The 23,914-nt window shown below is 38.8% G+C and overlaps 1 protein-coding gene across 1 annotated transcript in view; it reads left to right on the plus strand.

The window, feature by feature from the left end:
* The window catches only part of cntnap2a (contactin associated protein 2a), a 269,259-nt gene that overhangs the window by 19,003 nt on the left and 226,342 nt on the right, over positions 1 to 23,914 (plus strand). The window contains 1 exon segment of the mRNA XM_055151264.1: positions 6,419 to 6,550. Coding sequence (XP_055007239.1) covers positions 6,419 to 6,550 — 132 coding nt within the window.

Below are 23,914 nucleotides of genomic sequence, written 5' to 3' on the forward strand. Positions count from 1 at the left end.
AACATTGTGCAGTATAAATATTTTACTCTGAAGGTAAAAAAAAAGAAACAAAAGAAATTGTGCAGTCTTTTTTCCAGTGTCAAGTGTAGGTGTAAAACTATTTGTAGTCATTCTTATCCCTGTGTACTAGGGGCAGGCAGACCTTATTTGGTTCCTCAGAAGTTATTAAATGTTTTAAATATTACAACCTAGTAGTGAAGTAAATTGTTCATTTATATTTTCTAGCTAATGCCCATTAAATTCATGAAAAAACATAGAATTTTTATTCACCAAATCCTGTGGGAACAATAATGTAATAATATGTGAAGAAATATTGAACACATATAATGCATAGAAGCAAGCCATGACATCATGAATCTGATTCATGGCATGAGGCCTGAGAATAATGACCACCATTACCAACATGTGTGTGTCAGAGCTTCAAGGGAATAGGTGCAAGGAATTATGGGACAGCAGTTTAGTGACCTCAATGTTAAACTGTCACGGGTGGACACTTTTATATTACACTATATCTACGGATTCACAGCTACACTGTATGGTACATTTACTCTGAGTGTAGTGGTAATATTAGTCATTTTCAATCCAAGGTATGTCAATAATATCTTACCTACAATTACACTATAACTTATGTATAAATAATGTATGTCATTTATATTTTTGTATTAGTATTTTTATGATTTATTACAAGAAACTGTCTCTAGAGCATGTTGTTTCAGCTAACGCAGCCACTGTTCTACTGAGTTTGTTTTTCAGTATTTGAAAGAGGTCATGACCCTGTGACTACAGGTATAATGTATGATTGTTTTATCAGTAAAATTACTTTTCTCCACCACCTAAGAGGACCCACTGGAAATAACTCGACCCTCCAGAGATCACCACTAGTATTTTCCTTCACGCTTTCTCACCCCCATTCCTCGACAATCCACTTTCTCTCCATTAACTTCCCTCTTGTATTATATTATTCCCTGCCTGGAGTCTGTAATTCTACACTGGAAACCAATAGGGACACATCAAAAAGCATGGTGGTCCGGTAAATAAAATATAAGTAACCAGAAAGATCCAGACAGTGCGTATCAATACCAAGGTTATGCCCTGTTTTATAGTAAAGATAAACAGACCTGGCCTTGAACATGGGATCTTTTAGTTTTAGGGTTAATGCTTTATTCATGGCATCTCAAAGCCATACATTTCCCAGATGTATGCTCAGATATTTGAGTTGTTGTTCCATTACTGACCCCTGTAGCAGAAAAAAATTGGCTTATTTTGGCTGGTTATTAGGTACGTACATTTGTCTGACCATTTTTCTAAACCACTGTGAATAAAAGACATTAGCTAAAAAGGGTCTTTATGACACTATTGTCAGATTGATGTTATAATGCTGTTGCCTCATCAAAAACATACTTTACTATGTAGTAGATTTATTTTGATTCATTCACACATGTTTAACACACAAAGCTAGCAGAATTCTTCTCTCAAACACAAAATACTGTTCCACCTTGAGATATCAAGTAGTAATACAGGAAGTGCTCCCCTGTGTTTTTAAACTGCAGACACCTTCACTAGAATCATTTCAGTAATTTTAGCTTGGAATTGACAATCCATGCTGAACAAGGTAAAGGTAAAGGTACAACAGAGCATTTCGACCTTTGGAGGTGTAGACAGACACATAATAAAAGCTTACTCAAACTAGGGGTGTGCAAAAATATCAAAATATCGTTATATCGTATCGTTTAATGTGATGATACAGTATCGATATCATGGGCTGCTGTATCAATATATTGCCAAGAGTATATTTTAGTACATTTTACTCAATTATTTTGTTACAGTGCTACAGTTTTGTTGCTTGTTCAGAGGAAGGAAACTGGTTTATGCAACACATTTGACATATTCAGTGTTTTGAGGATTAAAATAGGTGTTTTTTCATATTAACTTTGTATAAAAAGTGATTTAACATGTCGTTTAACAGACTTAAACTATCACAGCCACGATTTAGCTGTTATTTTTATTGAACCGTATTGATTCGATTTGAAATATATCGTATTGAATCAAAACTGCACTGTATCGAGATGTGTGTCATATCGTGGCCTGTGTATCAAGGCATGTGTCATATCGGCAACTTCTTAATGATACCCAGCCCTAACTCAAATGTGTGAATGAAACAAAACACAACTCCAGGTATGTTTTTGAGGAGGTAACAGCATTATAACATATCTTAAAGCGCACAAAAGTTAACTTTAAATTGATAGTTCATGCAACCCTATATTTGTAAACAAGAATTTTGATCATTAACTATGTAATAAGGATATGTGCTCTAACATTTGGGATCCCTCAAATGTAATAGAAAAGTAAGGATGACACGACACGCTTAATCTCTGACAAGGTCTAAATGTATTTTGCGATAAAGAAATCCTGTACTGGACAATTTCTCCTGACAGTACCCTCCAGTGAATTCGAGTCAGTCCAGTGCCCGTGTGCCAGTTAGCTAATGACTGCTAGCGGATGTGCCACTGTGCCAGCTCTGGGTCAGTGGCCAGGGCGCTCATTATGTTGGGATGTTTATACAGGAGAACTAGAGTGTATCAGCTGTCAAAACACAAAATAACTATTCACATGTCAATGCTGAGGCTACAGTCTATTCCGTCTGGATTTTCATGCAGCTAAAATGTACCCAAGGGTGCATCGCATGAATCACAACTTACCCAAATGACTACGAGTGAAGAGTTTTCTGTCATTACTTATCATGATAATTACAATATTGACTTATTGTTGAATATATGATAGCTAGAACATATATATTTGGGGTTCAGAATACTTTTTCTTTGCAATAGTGGGGAGATTTTTTATTATATTTATGCAATAAGGTCATAAGATTGTAGCTGCATCACTTTCTCAATTCATACATAGGCAAAGTGAGTGTCTTGCCCAAGGACACAACAATAGTATGCACTAATGAAGGCTTGTTAAAGACCTGAGTGCTTCAGCATTTACATTAGACGTGCTATTTCATTATTTTAACCATCGATTTTAAGTCATTTTTATTGTTTTAAACATGTACCTTGCTATATTTTCCTGTAGGCGTTTGTATATTTGCAATTACTTGTACATTTTACTTGCTTAAATGTTTGTCTTTGTTACTTATACTTGCACACAAACACATTTTCGTTACCCTTTTCAACTCTGAATTTAATTATGTTTGATTTTTCTTTGCGTGCCCCCCACAGTGCGGCAGGACCACCCCGCTGCTCCCAAACAGTGGGGCAGATAAAAACAATGACATACTTGGCGCACACAGGCTTTGATAGTGCCACCTGTCAGGAGATAGGGACTGTGTCTTAGCCCCGCTCTGACCGACCACTCACAATAGCCCTGTGTGAGACCTAATGTAGTAGAAGACTTTGATGCGTTTGTGGAGTAAAAGAATTGAATGTGGCGTGGATTTGTATTCTTACATGGGTACGTTGGAGCTGGGCAGTGAGGTGAAGAGGGAGGTAGCTGAAAAAGGGCTGGTTGGGTTTGGGTTAAAGTTTCAGGAAAGGTCAATCAGCAAGACAATGAAATGACATGTTTTCAATGTAGAACAATCTGGAATATTGTCAGATAAATTAAGTACAGAGAAGAAAAGAAAATGTAGAAAAAGATAATTATAGTATATATAATTATACTTTTATTATATTCAATCAAGTTTCAGTGAGCTAGAGATGGCCGTTATTATGCATTATTAGCATTTTGATTCTAACTGTGTCCTTGAGCAAGACATTTTGTTCGTTCCCTCGACGGTAGGCAGGTACTTTTTTTAATTTAACTAATCGCTGTTATTTGGTATATTAAGATTTTCCCAAATCCAATAGGAAGAATGGCAATAATGTCTTTCCACTTGATAAAATTCACTATTTTCTTTGTTCCAGCTTTAAATCCTCAATCTCAGACTGTATGGCTTCGTCCACATCTGTCTCGACCGCTTTGTTTACTGTTGTGCTGTACCACAATAGGGACCCAGTTATGGCTTCACAGCTCTTCGCTGACTGGCCAGTGCTCAGTCTACAACTGCCAGGGTTCTTGCAAACCATTTCGTCTATTCCGATTACTGACCTAGTCGCTGGCGAGAAATGAAATTGAGCAGAGGCACTAGGTGGTGCCTGCCTGGCTCTCTACTCTCTGTATCTACCTTTCCATCATTCAGAATTGGAGAATGTTATCTTAATTTAAAGTGCTTTTCCTGCCCATGAATTTGGAAATATGACAGTCTATTTACCATTGCAGAGTATAGCTAATGCCTTAGTGGAGGTCCCTGGTCTGAGTGCTTCCAGTTGTGTATTTATTCATGTATTAGATCTACTACAGCCCGCTACAGTGTTCTGGCCTGGGGTCTGCTGGAGTCCCGTTCCTGGTGGGTTGGCAGCAAGGTCAGCCTGGATTGAGTGATGCAACACTGCTGATCTGCTTTCCATTTTCCTCTTGGCTACTCAGTGGTTTACACTTCATCCATTCTGACAAGTAGAAATACTGGGCATTTATGAAGCCACACAAAATCAATGTTTCATGGTATAGAAAATCAAAACGAATGTAAAAGGGTCCTATGTTAAGCTAAATTGACTCTTGTGAGCTTTAGGCCATGTTTTAATGTTTATCTGCTCAAAAACATACCTGGAGTTGTGCTGTGTTTTGTTTCATTTATACTCGTTTGAGTAACCCGATATATTGTATTATTAGTCTTTCTACATCTCCAACTCTGTAAATGCTCTGTTCCACATTGTGATGTCATGTAGTGGTAGTTAACAGCTTTACATTAAATTCTTTCTCTGATGATTCTAGTGAAGGTGCATTGAGTTTCAAAACACAGAGCACTTCCTGTATTTTTTTTGTTTGAGAGAAGAACTCAGCCTAAATATGCAGGATTAAATGTTAAATGTGTGAATCAAATATAAGACAATAATTATATCAGATTTTTGGTGAATGTGGTAAAGAAATCAGACCTCGGCATAGTGAACATTAGGGATGTAACAGTTACTGAAATATGGTGATATCGTATCGTCTAAAGTCTCACAATAATACCGCTGGTACATTATGTTGAATTACAAGTTTCTTTTGCTTAAATGCATTGTTTTATAGTAGTACTAGCTAATAAACATTGGGAACTACATATCCCATGATTCATTTCAGCGCAGACAATATGCAGATATGTTTTTTGCTTGATTTCTTGGGATTACGATGGTAATAATTCACACCAAAATCTTGTCAAGGTATTTAAAAAAAAAAAAAAAAAGTATCCTATCTACAGTAAAATTAGCCTCTTCAAAATATCGCAATAAATATCATACCATGAGATGCATATTGTAATAATTTCTTACCGAGTGGACATGCTGGACATATGTGGACAGCACTGTTTCAGTATTTAACATTTTCTTTTTCCATTTCCTTTTGTCAAAACCTGCACCAATATGAACAATCAATAATCTGATAACTCCTGAAATCAGATAATATTCAGATTTCCGGTGTGCTTGTAAACATATAGCCACTGACTTCACCAGACTGAAAAGCCATTTTTAGAATTGGTCACCCTTCCAAGTATAACCACTGGATCAGGTGTAACCATGTGAAAAGTCACCCCTTCTTGATTGATTTGTAGAGTGATAGGAGCTGATCTGTGCCTCCCTCTGGCCCCTCGGTAAAGCTGTGCCAAGGGGCCATCCTCCCTGACCTCAAACTGCTGCTCTCATGTCTTTCTGTGATGACTTCAGTTCAATGGATTTACCCTGGAAATGTGCTGAACGATGATTTGCTGTCATTGCTGCCCTATTGTTTACGATACAACAGCTTCAAAATAACAGCGTGTATTGCAGTATTGGCTCGTAATATTATATTTTTAGTAACATTTATTGAACACAGTAGGGGGCTCTCTGAACAAAGACGCACACTGACAATTATGCAATCTATTTTTGTGCCAGAAAATCTTAATCTTAATAATCTTAAATTATCAAATCCCTTAAAATCTTTGCTAATATTACTTGTAGACCATAGCAACAAAAATAAATCATTTTTTGGACAATTTTTTAAAACGGAGATATCATTTTTATGCAAATGAACTCATGCTGCAAGTGTTAGACCAGCATCAAATTAGCCAACAAATTGAGTGCACCCTGCTAATGCACACAGTTCTTGGAATAAGCTCCAGTCACCCACACATTTTTGCCACTATCTCTGGCTGTTCCTGTATTACATTTTCAAGGGTTATTTTTAGATTTTAACTTTCCTAATGCAGTACAGTATTTGTTCAATGTTGTGATGCTTTGTTAGTGCATATTTTTTAACCAATTCCTTTTTGTTTTTCCTCTTTCTCCTCTTTCCTCCTCTCCTTTACCACCTTGCCCCTCTCTTGCTACCTCTCTCCCCCTCTCTTCCCTTCTTCCTCTCCCCCTCTCTTCCTCTCTTCCTCTTTCAGACAAGTGTGACGAGCCCCTTGCCTCCCCATTGTCGCACACAGCCTTCACCAGCTCCTCTGTGTTCTCCAATGGATACGCCCCGGGATACGCCAAGCTCAACAGGAGAGGAGGTACACTCACCCCTAACCCTTCAACATGAATAAAGACAACTCAAAGTACATGAGCGCACATATTTAAAGATGATTTTTACCATTGACGCCGTAGATGGTTAATGCCTGAGCCCTTATAGACTGACACGCTTCATAGAGTCACACAGCTGCACTCAAAACCACTTTTATTTCTTCAGTTTTTCATTTCTTCTGTTTGTTTGTTTTTTTCTATAGTCATTATCTGCATGACTCAGAAGCAGTGCCAGACAATCTCAGCAATTTATGTTTATACAATTAATCATTTGTACATTACAGTCATATAGAGATGCTGCAGCTGCGGTGACAATGGCGGCAAATAATGAGATCATCATTTATAGTTATTTTGTTAAATTTGAACCTGAATGACCTAAAAGGATCTCAGCAGCCGTGTAAAACTCATAGCAATTTAGATATGTCAGATAGAGACAAAATAATGAATTGGATAATGTCATCTATTTTTATCTGAACTTTTAGTAGATATTGATCACACAGCTGTTGCGATGACTGTACCGCTGTGGTTTCTTTGTAGTTGGGGTACACTGTTGTTATACTGTAGTTATACAAAGCTTAATAATTTGGAGTTCTAAATTGCCTTGAGTGAATTCATATAATTAAAAGGTTATCATTTAAAGTTGACCTAAGCACTAAATCAGCTCTTCTTTTTAGCTTTTTTCTATTAAACTCTGTATCTGGTGTAGTTATAATGTGTACGTTCCCAGTCCTATTTGGCAATTCCAATACAAACCTTATAATTGCTAGCCTGATTCATCAGCCGGTTTCATTTCATGGAAATCGTCTGACCTCACAGGATTTGTTCGCTCGACAGTAGGCGGATACTTTTTTTTTATTTAACCAGTCTCTGCTATTTGGTCCTGACGTATGTAATGTGCCAAATTCCATAGGAAGAAAGGCAATAACATCTTTCCCCAAGATAAAATTCACCAAACATTCTCTTCCAGCTCGACTCTCGTTCCGGCTTTAAATCCTCAATCTTGGGAATCGTTGCCAACACAGAATCTACATCCATCTTGACCACTTTGTTTACTGTTGTGCTTACCACAAAACGTACCCAGACAGGCGCTTGAGTTTGACATCATGGCTTCACAGCCTTTTGCTGATCGGCCGGTGCGCGGTCTACAACTTCTGTGGTTCTTGCAAACCGTCTAATGTTGATTTGAATTGAGCGGAGGCACTACGTGGCACCAGCCTGGCTATATATTTGCAGCTTTCTGTAAAAAAAATAAAAATATTAATAATAATCATGTGTGCTGACTCCAGTGGCCACTACAATTTCACGTGCTACATGACATCATGCAGAACTGCCATGATTACAGCCGCTTGTTGCTACTGACAGACATCTGGCTGAAGGGGTGGAGTTTGGACACCTGTTAAAACAATCTCACATTCTTCTTACACTCTCAGTACCCGCCCCTTCCTTCACCTTCACTCTTCCCTTTAGTCCTTCAGGTCCTGCCCAATTAAGCAGCTGTATTTGAAATGTGGTTGTGGGAGGAGTTTAGATGTTCAATTCCACTGTAAGTACCTGTAATTACATGCTGATGTGAACCAAGCTCAAAACCGCCAGCTGGAGCTATAAGATTTACTATTGTTCTGTAGCTTTTAAAAATAAACATGACTTCATTTGCTGTTTTAATGAATTTTATTTTCATCTTTTTCCTGTTGCATTTTGAACAGCCTCCTTATTTAAATTATATGCTGGTAAGTTCACTGTACCTTTATATTAGGTTCCCATGATGTATCGGGTTGACAAACATGGGATAGCATAGCACCGTGGCTGACAAACTACTAAGAAAGAAAAGAAAATATATGCATTATCAAATAGTACACACTACGCCTTTACATTCAAACATCCAGTTGAGGCAGCTCTTGGTAGTTTCAGGTGCCACAGCTGTAAATGTAAACTTCAACATTTCACTGTTTCTGAATTTAGCTCTGAATATTTTTGTCAAAACCCAAGTGCTCTGCTCTCCTTCCTCCATGCACCACTTGTCACTCTTGACTTGTAATTAGGAGCCAGCACATTCTAGTGAGCCCGGCTTTCTGTCTCGTATCTGGATTGTGTGATATGGCTGACACCGCAGAGACAGGACAGACAGCCCAATGGTTAGAGCAACAACATCGAGACGAGTGTTTTAAATGTCACAAAAATAGTTACGCATGAATCATAGCCATAGAAATACATGTCAAAGCAACAGCAGAAAGGGCCATGATAAGACCGCTCTCTTAATGCCTTGTGGGTAATCACTGTGTGTTCAAATACAGGGTTATCACCTGGTGGGCCACAGCACATGACAGGTGCACCAGGCTAAAATTAGATGCAACAAGGGATGTGGGAGAGAAATCTATCCTTTCTATGTTGGATACTTAATAAAGGCCTTTAACCAAAAATAATATACATTTCTATGACAATAACTTGTTATGAGAACTATATGAGATGGGAATTTTCATATCCCATCTAAGTGAAATTATTTTGGAAATTAAAGAAAATGTGTCCGTGTTTGGGACAGAATTCAGAACCACATCCATTCTCTTTAATGCTATGTAATGTGGAAGAGCAGTGGCTCTATTCCAAGCTCCCAGCTGACTGAGCTCCTCATCCAATCTATTCAAATGGAGCACATTATGAAAAAAATGTAAGCAGGATCCAATGTAAAAGATTAATCAATCGACAAGATAGGCACAATGAAATGCAATAACATTACACATGAACTGGGGACCATCGGAAGTGCAGAGACAGCCTAACTGGTGGAAAACCTTTTGTATGTCTCTTGTATGTCTTAAAAGATAAGATTAAAGATTACTATATAATTTTACTGATAACTGGGTGTGCCACCTGCTTTTCTGCATGGACATGTTACCACTTTGCCAGAAATGTTGCACAGTGCTGCATTAAACATGCATATCCCTCTGCAAACTAGCAGGTGGCAGGTCCAATTACAAGTCAAATCTAACAGAGGCAATTGCGATGCATTTTTTTCAATAGATTTTTTTTATCAATATACCCCTGTAAAATGGATAAGTGGATGGGTAAGACCACACTTGCAGAACATTATATCTTCATGGAGACAACATTTGGCCATATGCCCTCTTACAGTTAAAAAGTTACCTTTTTTCTAGCTGCAACAGTAACACTTGTCTTAATTACACAGTCCGTGCCCTGTTTGAGCTCACACCAGACACACCTTCACTTGTAAACACTTGCTTTCATGTTTTTTTCAAGGACAATGAAGCAAATACTCAGACATACTCTGCAACACTCTGCATAGTCACAACAAAACAAAAGAAAACTCGAGAATTCCAATGCACTGAAACATCCCAGCACACATCCACCTCCCACACATGAGTGTGTTCTGATGAGCCAATCTATTCCTATGGCCTTGTGCTATGGAACATAGAGGCACATAATCAATGGGACACTGGCTGTTATTGTGAATGCTGACAGCTATTATAGGTTTTGGCAATGGACATGTGTGTCATAGTGTGTCTTATAGAAGCACTTTGATTATGTTACAGTATAAGGGGTTGTGGGTGGAACAGAGACTGTATTAAGAGTCTTTGATTGGTAGAAACTCATACATATAATGAGTTTTCAATAATACAGTGGTGTCATCCATTTCATTAAAGGTGCACTGCGCAACATTTGTAGTGGAGGATCCACCACCTGCTTATCTCCAATGTTAAACCCATCTATCACAAGAGAGACAAGACGGAAAGTAATTTGCTAAAATGTAGACTCAGCTTTGAATACACATCTTCCTTATTTGAGACTTGCTAAATGAGTTGGCCAAAAAAAAGAAATCAGGTTGGCAAATTTCCTTAACAACAAACTTCCTGTTATATTGGATTGTATTGCTTGCATAGGTTGAGATTTTTATTTTTTTTCACTGTTTGCACACTTCTTTCAGAACAACCATCCCAGTAAGACTGCGTAGGCTTTGTGTATTGATTTCTCTGTCACAAAAGTCAAGCTAAAGTTTACGTATCTCCAAAGTAAACACTAGACAATGTGCCAACTGCAGTGCGATGGTTTGACAGCTATAAAACCCTTTTTCCACCAGTTCAAGCCAAGGTTACTTCAACACGTCTCTCCATGTCCAAAGGCTACAGCCCCTGCTTTAATTTTTAATCAAAGACAGTGACGTAACAGCACATGGCTGAGGAGAGCACATCACAGCGCTGTTTGTAGTCCATAAAGAGGGACTGGCGTTCAGCTCAGAACAACGGGGGGCTGATTTAACAAATAGACGAACAATACCAGCTGTAACCCAAAGGGGCCACTTGAAACACAGGTAAGAACTGCAGATGGTAGGTAAAATGAGGAACTGAGATGATTTAAAAGATTTACATATATATATATATATATATATATATATATATATATATATATATATATATATATATATATATATATATAATATATATACGGTATGGGGTTATAGTTAAAACAGGGTACAAATAAGCTTTAAATGATAAAATATGGTTAGGGCACACACTGGAGCTCCGTGAACCACACTCATATATACCATATACTACAACACTTGAGGAGTGATGGGCCTGAAGTAGGGAACTCTGCCACCAACCCTCCACCAAGTGAGGCAACCACGCTTCACCAGGCCCTAGGGGAACAAAAATCTGTTTAAAATATGTACAGGGGAAAGGGCTAACCAACACAGGAAAACTAAGGTTAATCCGCAGGGCTAAATCAGAACTGTGGAAAGTGATAATATAAGAAAGTACATGAATCAACAAAAAACCCTTAAATGAAAAAAAAAACAGAGCCAAACAAAACAGTAGTGGCCAGAGGCGTCTTTGAGACAAACATTATGTTAGTTGACACATTAAAACAAAACTCCCATGATAAAATGAACCCCTAGCATTTAGAAAACTACCTGAAACATAAGTTTGTCAGGGGCCATAGGAAACACGCAACACAGGTGACAGGCTGTTAAAGGCATCTAAAACACAAAATAAAGCAGTTTCATAGTAGGACATTAAACTTATTTAGCTTTAAATCTGTGGAGAGTTATCCCAGCCAAAGGTATTTTTTGAGGAATAAAAAATTATGCCAGATAACCTTGCGCAGCAGGATGGATTCTCGCGATATTTGTGAGTTTGCAAACTCACAAGAATCCATCTTGAGGTTCTCCCCTGTACAATTTAAATTTGATCCCCACAGTGGTCGGCTCAATCACAGGGCTTCTATACACACGAGGAGGTGTTTCAGGCAACATTATGACAACCTACACACAACCTAGGCCTCCCTAGGTGATATAGGGCTTATAACGTCCTTAATGCGCAAATTTATGTTGCAAAAACAGCAAAATTCTTCTTCTTCTTTAATCTTCCCTCTCCAGCATGACATTTATTTTGGTTTTGCCTGGCACAAGTTGGATATGGCATTTTGAGAGGTTTGCAGTGATTGGCTAAAAAGAAACTATGGTGGGTGGGCACTTCGAGGTGTTTCGCTCAATCAGCTCGAGGCATTCTGCTGCAAATCCCTCCTTTTTCTAAACACTTTCAGTGAGAGATGGATAATATGTAGGACTCAATTCAGAGTGATACACATCAATCTGGCGTGAGCCACGTTAAGTGCCAGACTCCCCTGCAGAAAAGTTACTTTTTGTACTTTTAAAATATGCCAATTTTTTTCATGTTTTTGATCCACACAACACAATACAAGTCACCACTGAGAAAAATACACCTTCAGACCTCACTTTGGCGTTCTTATAATCCCATTTTAGCACATATTGAATCTTATTATCTACTAAACTGGGTGGTACCTCGTGTAATAGGGCAATTTTATCCATTTCTCATGTGAAAGCACTGCAGTTGTGAAGTCAGCAGTCTAACTAATATCAATGCAAGCCCTCACGACTTCTACTAGGACCTCACAAAGCAGAACATTTTTAAAAAGAAGAATTTGAAATACTAAGAAATTGCTTTTTTTGAACATAGCCAAAAAAATTGGTTTGGAACTTAAATTTGTAACTCACAATTACAACACAGCTGCAGTTGTGCTTTGTGCATCTCACTATTACCATGGAAACTGAACATGTAAATGCCTTAGATTCACTCCGAATTCTTTTACCAAAAATGTGTCTGAAAGTAACAGAGGTTTTGGACAAAGCGCTGCACCTGGAGAGAACAATGAATATCTTTTGTATTGAAAATGTGTGTATGTGAATCCCCAGCAGGCACACTATCATGCACGCTATACCACGCCGAAGTGCCCAACCATGAGATTGGGCAGCTAATCACAAACACGTGGCTACTGATCCTTATATTCCATTTTCCTGTCTCCTCCCTCTCCTCTCCTCTTCTCTTCTGTCTGCTCTCCGCTCGCCCTCCATCTCATCCTGTCTTCCCCGCTTTTCCGTCTCATTTTCTAGTTCTATTTTCTACAGTAACATTCGCAATCCTGCTCTCCATTTTCTCTGCCTGTCCCTTTTTTCTTTCACCGCAGACCTCATTATATATTTTTCCTCTCTCTCTTATCCACAATGCATACTTTCCTGAGTTATTCCCCCAAAGTTTTCATTCAGGTCTGCAACACCCAGAACCACACCAGATTCCTCCATACTTTTTGAAGTCATCTTGCAAAGTTGTAGGGTCCGCCACCTGCTTATCTCCATGAAGGTGTTTTGTTTTGTCTCAAATGTTCCAAATTATAGATTAAACAAGGGAAACAAGCCGGTGACAGCACTACGCTACAATACAGTTCAGATCTGCAGAGAGTCACTCCTATTCACCGAAGTTATTATTGTATTTTTGACCAATAGAAACACCCGTAATGAATGTCATACCATGGAGCATTCCAGGGAAAGCCATAACATCTCCATGGAGACAAGGTAGCGCTCCACCAGAAACCTTAATTTGAGGAATAAGGAAGACCTCATTATGTATTTTCCCCCTCTCTCTCCTATCCACGATTCATTCTTATTCCCCCAAAGTTCTCAAAATGTGCTTTAATTCAAGTGCGCAACAACCAGAGCCAAACCAGATCCCTCCCCTCTTTTTGAAGTCATCTTACAAAGTTGTTTGATGTTCTACGGCATCGCAGTCATCCATCGATAATGTGGGGGTGCTGCTAATTAAATTACTCTGTCTCCATCGGCTCTCGTTGCTTGATGACAGAAAGATGAAGCACTGGCAGAGGGCTAACCAGCTGTTTTTGCTCCGCACCCCTTTCCGCCATCTCTGCGACTTCATTTATTAAGATGCTTTGTCTTAATGTTGTTTTTGGATGAGACACAAGTAACATATGCTGAACCTATCTGGTGGATTCATAACAGCCAGTCGTGGTCAGACACTTCACACGCCCATTCAGGCTCATCTATTACATCTTAAGTCTTAATAAGCTCACACAAAATCCACTTGAGAATATCTTTTCTACTTCTTCTGTGCCTTTTTACTTCCATGGCAGCGGGTTTCAAAAGCGGGAGTCGCAGCCTTGACAACGTGACTGAGAGATGCTAGAAACAATTAGAAAAAGTAGAACAAACACTTTTATTTTGTTCACATGGAGCTTTCAAGTTGTGATTTGCCCTTGTTTGAGGACATGCATTTCTCTGTTTGAAAATAGTCCAAAGATGCCAGTTGTGTGATATACTGTAGGAACATATAGCTGTACACAATGCATTTGCTGACAGCATTTTAGATATGGGTCCCAGGGGTGTTGTTGCTTTGTTTCATTTCCATTATATCCCTGTGTATTTCCATTGCCACACAACACCTTTTGTCTCACTTGTTTTGCACAATCCAAACTCCTGAGTTACAGTAGCAGAATTTCATGTACGAGGTGTGTTGAGAAAGTTCTTTTTCCCCAAAGCTGCGTGTCCACACTACAAAACAGTGTCCTTTCAAAACATTCTTCATTTTTTGGGAAAAATGAAAGAGGTGCAGGCCAGACTGTGGACCTGAAGGCTGGATAAAGAAGGCCATAGTGGATTTTGCGGCCAAAGACTAAGCCTAACTAAGTTCATCTGAGGACATTCAAAAACACACCGTTATAAACACACAATATTAATGTGTTACAATTCTGGCATCTTTATAACATTCTATATTATTTTATACAATTATAAATACAGTATCTTGTCTTCTGGGTAGGACTTTCACACCCCATCTTTATCGCCTATTGCTAGTTCTTCACAGTTTTGTCCTTGATCAGTCAATAAACAAATTTGGCCCAAATAAAACTCCCTGAAACTCTATTTTTGTTGTAACTCATGACTTTTGAGGACATCACATTCTATTTCTTACTATGGATCCTATCAACTAGTAGCCTGATTCATCAGCCAGTTTCACTTCGTGGAAACCATCTCACCACACAGCATTAGGATTCGTTTGCTTGACGGTAGGCGGATATTTTTTTTATTTAACCAGTCGCTGCTATTTGGTTGTTATGTATGTAACGAGGCTAACTGGTATATTAAGCTTTGCCCAAATCCTGTAGGAAGAAGGGCAATAATGTCTTTCCCCTTGATAAAATTCACAGAACATTCTCTTTGTTCCAGCTTTAAATTCTTGATCTCGGGAATCATTGCCAACAAAGAATGTATGGCTTCGTCTACATCCATCTCGACTGCTTTGTTTATTGGGACCCAGTCATGGCTTCACAGCTCTTCGCTGATTGCCCGGTGCACAGTCTACAACAGAGGTGTCTAAACTTTTTTCATCAAGGGCCACATATTTAAACACAGATGAAGCAGAGGGCCGATCAAGGGCTGTAGACTGATGCTCAGTACAGTGAATAATTGTAATATGTGCATGTTTAACATGTTAGAATAAGGCATCAGTCTTTATTTATGCTAAGATCCTTAAAACCACACACTAAATATTAAATATGAGCTTTATCAAGGTAGATTTTCAAAAAAGTTGCAGTAAAAAAATATTTTTTAATTGATGCAAGGTAATTTGGCCCAATTCACCTGGAAGTCTGAGGGCCAAGAAAAATTTGTCTGAGGGCCGCATTTGGCCCCCGGGCCATAGTTTGGACATGCCTGGTCTACAACTTCTGAGATCTTGCAAACCGTTTAATGTTTTCCGATTCCTGACCTAGTCGCTGGCGAGAAATGAAATCGAGCGGAGGCACTAGGTGGTGCCAGCCTCACTACCTGTCAACTAGTGCACTGTGCAACTTTTCTGGTGGAGGGTTTACCGCGTGCTTGTCTCCATAGGGATATTACCTTGTCATAATCTATATGGCACTATATGGCAGACTTGCATTTAAAAAAATTCTAGATTAATCTGGTTTTGCTAAAAGAAATACTGTGCAATCTTTCTGTCACTGAATCTGTAACTTGGCCTAGTGGCACTACCTTCTTGTCTCCATGGAGATCGGACCCTCCAGCAGAGAAGTTGCATAATCTACCTACTAAGTGTTACCATTAATATTCCTGGTTATTTTAATTCATTTGATCCTACCTTCTATAAAACCTGATTTTGTTTGTATAACTCAGCCTGAAGGAGGATATGGTTAACAGTACAGTGTCTTTGTTTTGGTCGGAGGCTGTGTGTAGCAGTGGAGCTCCTCATTGCCACAGTCTTGGGTTATCTAGGCCATCTTCAGTAGAGCTCACTAGCCTCAGACTTGGAGCGCGTCCCGGACATTGTTGTTTTCTTTGGCGTGAGTTTTCTGAGGAGTCGCCTGCTGTGTGTTTGTAGAGCAGACCTTTAAAGGGCACTGAGGCTATTTCACCAAAGTAGCATTTGTGTAGCTCATTATTGTGCTTCCTGACAGCCTTTTCAGGTTTGATGTCTGTCTGAGGCATGTCTATAGAGCTCTATAGTATAGCCATAAAGGTATTCAGCTTTTTTCTTTTCTTTTCTTTTTTTAAAACTCATTCTCTACCCTTACTCCAATAGCAAATGTTGCTCGCTTCACAGCTTCATTACTTTTGGCTGAATGAACTCAAATTTGCCACCCTGTTTAACTTGATTTTTACTAGTAATGGGTGATATAACAGTAATGGAACATCTAATGATTTGTAATGGAAAAGAAGAACACAAATGTGAATTTGTAAACTTAACTTAAAAATGTCTTCACTTTGAGGTTTTGCCATCAAATACTAGGGATGGATGCAGTGATCCAGCTTTTTCAATTCCGATACCAATTCTGATACTTTGGTTTAGTGTCTGCCGACAGCTAATACCAATCAATATCAGTGCAGAGACTAAAAATAGCATTTATTTCCTTTAAACAAAAATAAAATTAGACCCAACTCATCTAAATGTCTTCTTATCCCACAAGTAATGACAGAACAGCTTTCTCCTAATAAAAGATCAAACACTGAGACTTTCTTGGCCGACTGTGAGCAGTAAATAATGTTATTACATCCATGTCCAACCAGACTGTGGGCTAAACCGATATTTGGAAGGCAATATCCGTTCCAGCAAATTTTTCAGTATTTCGAAATATTGATATTAGGGAAATATCAGCTGCAAGAGCAAGACACATATGGGATATTGGTATGTGCTGAAAAACTCCATATTGGACTTTTCATATTTTTGGTGAAGGATGTCAGGCTGCCACTGTAGTTACAAATGATGCACACCTGAGATTCTACTTCTCTCCCATGAGAAGAGCTTGGAATTAAAAAGATAATTCTTAAAGGGCTTTGATTACGCTATTTTCTGATCTGTTATAATGTTGTTTCTTCATCACAAACATATCTGGAGTTGTGTTTTGATTCATACCCTGCATATTTAGGTTGAATTCTTCTCTAAAACTAAAAAACACTCAATCCTTGTGATGTCATGTGGTAATACAGGAAGTGTTTTTAAACTCCATACACCTTCATTAGAGTCTTTTGGATAATTTCAAACCTGGAATTGCTAATCTCTACTCAAATGTGTGAATAAAACACAACATAACCCCATCTACATTTATGATGAGATAATAACATTCTAAAATGTCTTAAAGCTCACAAGAGTAGATTTTATGCAATATAGGACCTTTAAAATCTGAGGACTTCTTAGGCTACGTTCAGACTGCAGCCTGAAGTGACCCAAATCCGATTTTTTGGCCCCTATGTGACCTGTATCTGATCTTTTAATGACAGTCTGAACAACACAGATCAGATTTTTTCAAATGCAACCCAGGCCACTTCGATATGTGGCCCTGAAACCGATATATATCCGATCTTTTGACATGCGACTTCAGTCTGAACGGCTAAAGCGCATTCATCCGATCTACACGTTATCAACAAGCCACAAACGTCACTATTCTGCGCTGAAGTAGGCGCAAATTGTTAATGAACTCCGTGTCACTGAAGAGAAGAACATCGCCACTCACCACTCTTGGCTACGTCTCCACATCCACACGTTCCTTTCAACGGACGTCACTGCCACTGTCCAACAAAACAGCCACAGCCAAAAACCTCTTCCTTCTCCTTCTCAATCTCCTCCTTAAAACAAATAAGTTGTACATGTTCTGGCTCTGGTACGAGAGGAACTTTAAAATCGCCAGGTGTTCAATGCTCACGTCCATGTTTGGACAACTAAACACAGAGCACACTCGCTGTGGTTGACGTCATCGTGTCCTCCATTGTGCATGCGGGACACTTTTGGGCCGTTTACTGTTCACACTGGAGTTCACATACAAGTCACATTTAATTGGAAATGTGAACAACCTCGCAAAAACATTGGATTTCACAAAGAGCATTTTGCCCTGCAGTCTGAACGTAGCCTTAGTGAATTATAGTGTGCTGACTGCAACTATCTAAACAACATTAGAAGCTACAGCAGCAGTGTAACAGATGATGGTCAATACCACATCATTTCCCAAGTGAAATAGTGATTAGATCCTCCTCTGTTTTATCCTTATTAGGACCAGTCGATCTGTCAGTGTAATAGAGCTTCTGCAGATAATTATGTATACATTGATCCATTACATATTTAATCCAATAATATGCGAGTTAGTGCTGCTCTCGGCTACATTTTTAGTCGAGGACTTCTTTATGTACTTTACTTTGACAGTTGTTGGAGCCTGTTTAACAACCCAAGCTTATAATTTTACATAACACACAATTCCTTTATTTATTCAAACAAAAATGAAAAATGACAAACCCAAAACAAATGGCTAAGTGCACTGGCATACATCTTGTTGATTTATTAGTCCAACACTGGTGATTAGAATCAAAACAAGAACTTAATCTATTGAATTATTTACAAGGTTTTAGTCAAATACAGTGCTGACAGTTTTCTTGTATGGGCTATTTAGAACACCAAAATATAAAACTTAACATTCAAATCACCTCCTTGCTTCCCAAGGAAAAACTTTATCACCAACCCCATGGGATCTATAAAAATATGATTTTAAATTTGCACTTTGGGGATAAATAAAGTATCTATCTATCTATCTTGCATCTAGGTTGAAAGTTATTTTGCTTTTTTCATTTAAAAACATGAATTTTTACAGTGAATAGGCTTGCCTCTACAGATCTGATGTGTAATTTGGCATCCACTGCTTGTCTTCACAGAAATAAATATGTTTAATTCCATACTTTAGAACATTTAGACAAAGCAACAACACCAAGAAGACATGCAGGTGGTGAAACAGAAAAGTTACATATTGCACCTTTGAATCATTTGTTTTGTGAGTGAGTTTTTGCACACATTTTCCAACCTTACCTCCTTCACACCTGTTCCTTCTGCACATCTCTTTTTCATTTCTATTTCTTGCGCCTCTCTTTTCCTGGAGGTATTTCCTTTGACCTTCCTTGCTCTCCACTCGAGCCCTGTCCTCCCGCTGCTGCTGCTCTCCTCCCTGAACATCTGCGTGTGTGACAGCCCGGAGAGCCACCGAGACCAATGGCAGTCCCTCTGGCTCCCTCTCCTCCTCCTCTCTCTCTCTCTCTTTCCTTCTTCTCTCTCCATTTTTGCTTTTTCATCCTCTGTATCCTCTTTTTACCGTCCGTCCAACCCCTCCGCGTTCCCTCCCTTCAGAATTCACCTCTCTTTTTTCCGATATCTCTGCTCAACCTCTGTCAAAGCACTCACCCTCCCCTTCACCTCTCATCTGTTCTTCCTTCAGTCCATGACAGCGTATGCCCATCTCGCATTGGCTTTGCTTGTGTTCCGAGGTCCCTTGTTCTTTGACCCCCGAACACAGCGCTCTTTGGCTAATGGGTCTGTTTCTCCTTGATTTTTTTTTTTTCCGAACGTCTTTACCAAGCACCATCACTTCCCTGATCTTTTGAACTCCAGTCGTCATGGCGCTCTTTAATCTACGTGTCTATCTTTATCCCATCTGTCCTCTGTTCTGACCCCATCACCTCCAGAGACAGTTCACTCTACGTACTCTTAGCTCTCGTCTTTAAGCATGACACCAAACATCAGCTCGCTTTAAACCACATCAAACTTTAAGCGCAATCTGTGTGCTTTGAACGGGATGTTCTAATGCTCTACAAGACTGCAATTTATGTTCGTCCGTCAATTAGAGAATGTACGCTTGCCGCACACAAAGGTCAAACATGCTCTTGGTTTCGGTAAAACATGTCATTATCCTCATTCAGATAAACGTTTGGTTATGAATACATAGGATTATGCTATACAATAATTCTGCTGTAGTTAACACTGTCTCCATTAAGAGCTTTTCAAATGTGATAATGATACAGACACTTTGTTGTTCAGTATCTGCCAATTCCCTGTATCCAGCTTTACAGGGTGCAGAAGGAATGTCGATATTTCTTTTCTCAAAACTAAAAAGTAATTGACTGAAAAAAGCAAGATATTTTAGGAGTTTGCCAAGTGAAACAGTTCGATAATTAACTCTTCATTTTGTAAAGAAAAGAAAAAAATATTAGTATTATTATTGTATTATTACTAATTTTCTACATGTTGTTCTTGATTTATTAGACGAACGTGACCGCGGGGAATACCAGGTGCTACAGGGAGAAGCTGGTGGAAAAAACTCTTGTTGTGTCTTTAGTAGGGATGTAACAATAACCGAAATATTCTGATATCGGCCTGTCAAGATAACAACATTTGAAGCATGATAAATTAGAAAACAATTGCAGATTTTGGAATGTAATAATAAAAAATATGGTAATTATGAATGACAAACTTACACTGACATAATGTAACACCTGATCATATGGATGTCTCTATTAGGGATGTAACAATAACCAAAATATTGTGATATCATATTGTTAGAGCTCTCACAATAATATCGGGGACCATCACAATATATCGAATTACAAGTCTCTTTGCTTAAATTAAGAGTTACAGTGCAGCAATAGCTAAAAAAAAAAAAAAAAGACAGAGGGAACTACATTGACCATGATCCTTTGTTCCATTTCAGTGCAGACTACATGAAGAAATAACAGTTCTAAGCACTTTTAAGTCTTAGTTCTTTAGATTAAATCTTGTCAAGGCATTTTAAGAAGAAAAAGTAGCATATTAACAGTTTTGTTAGCCTCCACAAAATATTGCAATACATTTCATACCATGAGATGTCATGAAAACATCGTACCGAGAGATTTGGATATTGTTACATCCCTAATAGTGAGCCTCCCACCATATCGCAATAAATATCATATCTTGAGGTTCATATGGTGACAATATCGTATCTTGAGACTTGTATATCGTTACACCCCTAGTCTTCAGGCAAGACACCCCATCGTATGAATGTGGTGAGTGTTGGTGGTGGTTGGACGCTGATGGCGCAAACTGGCAGCCTCTCTAGTCTCTGTCACCAAGGTCAGCTGTGGTTATAATAGTAACTTATCCCCACCGAGTGTGGAGAAAATGAGTAATACATTGAAAAGCACTTTGAGTGACTTGAAAGGCACTATATAAATGCAATAATAATGAATTAATTAAAACTCTGAGTCACTTTCTGCTTCTTGCATAAACCAAAGTTACTAAAAGTCAAGTCATTTCAACATTGCACTGTGCCTTCACTATTAATTTTCATTTGGCATTTTACCATTATAATTTGGCAAAGGTACACTACTGCAAGTTGGCCGCGCTCTTGGTAGACATTACAAACTCTGCAATCATAGTCTGCCACAGTTTGAGAAAAAAAAATCAAATTGCTCTTTCTTGCTTTTTTGGTCTTTATTATAGACCTGAGCACCACCCATAACTTTTCCAATCTTCACTTTCTGCTGTGTATCATTTGGGCCCACCTGCCGCCTCCACCTCACTTGATGGACCCTGGCTGCCCTGGTGAACGAATTCACTCTACCCCCCTTCTCGGTCCTTCTCCCCTCTCCTCCCCTCTCCTCTGCAGTTCTGGATGGGAGACTTGGCATCATCGATCTCCGTTTTACCATAGCTCCGTCTCTGCTCCTCTCCTGTCCTCCTCTCACTACCGCCGTTCGACATCTCATCTCCTCCACAACACACTCATAAAAAAGTTTGTCTTCTTACCTCATCTATCACGCCGCATTTCTCAGTCTCCTCACATTTGATGGCAGCGACTTTAAAATCCTGTCATGGCATCTGCTTGTCATTCATTTGAAACTTGATGTTGGGCAGAAACATTTGCATACAGTGTAACTTTTATGTAGTGTACTTTTTAAACTTTCAACTTGACTTGACTTACTTAAACCAACGATTTGAACTAGGTGTACTATAATTTATATCTAAATGATGCACACGTTTTCTGGTGACTGCTCCGCCACTCTATTGTCTCTTATCATTTACCTGAAATATTCCACACTTGCAACTGTATCTATTTTCATGGAGCCAAGGAATTCACAGCAATAGGCCGACTTACAAGTCAGATCTGTGCAGAGACCAGAGGTGGGGACTTGGAAGTCGTGACTTGGACTCGAGTCAGACTTGAGTCACTATTTTTAGGACTTGAAACTTGACTTGGGACTCAACTTGGACTTGAAGGTCAGTGACTTGGGACTTGCTTTGGACTTGAGGCCTGTGACTTGAGAAAACTTGAGAAACACTTTCAAATTTGAATTCTTTCTGTTCTGACCATAATGATTCACACTAAGATCATGTCAAAACATTTAAAAAAGAAAAAATTACATTTCTACAACTCATATATACTCTTTAAATACTCATAAATAAATATACTATGATTTTTTTAAGTACAATTTAGTTTAAAATCCATATAAATTTCAAAAATCTAAGCTATATTTGGTACTTTGGTTTAAAGACTTGAAATTACTTGAAGCTCCAAGCAGATGACTTGGACTTATGGGCCAGTGACTTGAGACTTGACTTGGACTTGCCTGTATTTGACTTGGGACTTTACTCGGACTTGAGGTTAAAGACTTGAGACTTACTTGAGACTTGCAAAACAATGACTTGGTCCCACCTCTGGCAGAGACGGCTAACAGAAGAATGCTATAAAAACACCAAAAATATGAGCTGGATAAAGCCATACCTTGGAACATAAACTTCCTCTTTTTTCTTTACATCTGTGACACCTGTAGTATCCACCACTGTCTTGTCATGCACCTACTTCTGTGATCTTTTTGTCTGTTGCCATGTCAATTGTCCATTACATTTACATTCTAATCTTTATATTCAGCTGCCTGTTTACTCATCCCTGTTGCCCCCTCCTTCACCGCAGAGTCCCTTTCCCTTCTTTTTCTCCTCTTTTCTCTTTGATAGTCTTTTATCCCCCAAGGGATAGACTTTGCTGCTTTTTGAGGTATTGACGTTTCCACTGATACGGCGCTGGTTATCTGTCAAGGCCGGGGCTAGAGTGTAATGGCTCTGTAATTGGATAAGATATAGGATTTTTGTCATGGTGACCAGAGGAGGCGGGGCCAAAAGAACTTGCATCCATCTTGAACATTCTCACCCTCAATTGTATCTCACAAGTATCATTTTTCAGTGAGTTTGATGGTCGCACTGTCTTATGATGTCTAGAGCCTGATATCTATTGGTCCTCCCTGTTTTTCTGTCTCTCCTGTCATTTTCGGATCAGTCACCCTCCCTCAGCCTTCACTTTTCTTATCTGTATTTGTGTCCTTTAAGAAAAACCCATTACACAGAATCAAAGAGCGGCCCTGACATGAGTCCCACCACCACCCGCTCCTCCTGATAATGACTCCTCTCTGGTCCTGTCACCAGTCTTTTAGATCAGACTCAGCTGTACATGGGATGCAAATGTGGGAATGACAGTCAGTATAGCAATGCTGTTTCATGCTCTGGTTTAGTGGATATCTCTGAACCCCATTTAAAGTCTAAGCTACTGATGCATTTGGACACAGTGTCAAGTGAAAATACAATCATTTAACTATTAAACATATGTTTAACCTAAAATATTAGTTGAAAAGAAATAGTGTTTACTAAGGGTGTAACAATATTGGCGATATTACGTCATAGTAAAATTGCCAAGTTATCGTCGTG

The sequence above is a fragment of the Boleophthalmus pectinirostris genome, unplaced genomic scaffold (genome assembly GCF_026225935.1).
Source record: "Boleophthalmus pectinirostris isolate CB_2022bp ecotype Guang Dong unplaced genomic scaffold, ASM2622593v1 HiC_scaffold_15, whole genome shotgun sequence".
NCBI classification, from domain to species: Eukaryota; Metazoa; Chordata; class Actinopteri; order Gobiiformes; family Gobiidae; genus Boleophthalmus; species Boleophthalmus pectinirostris.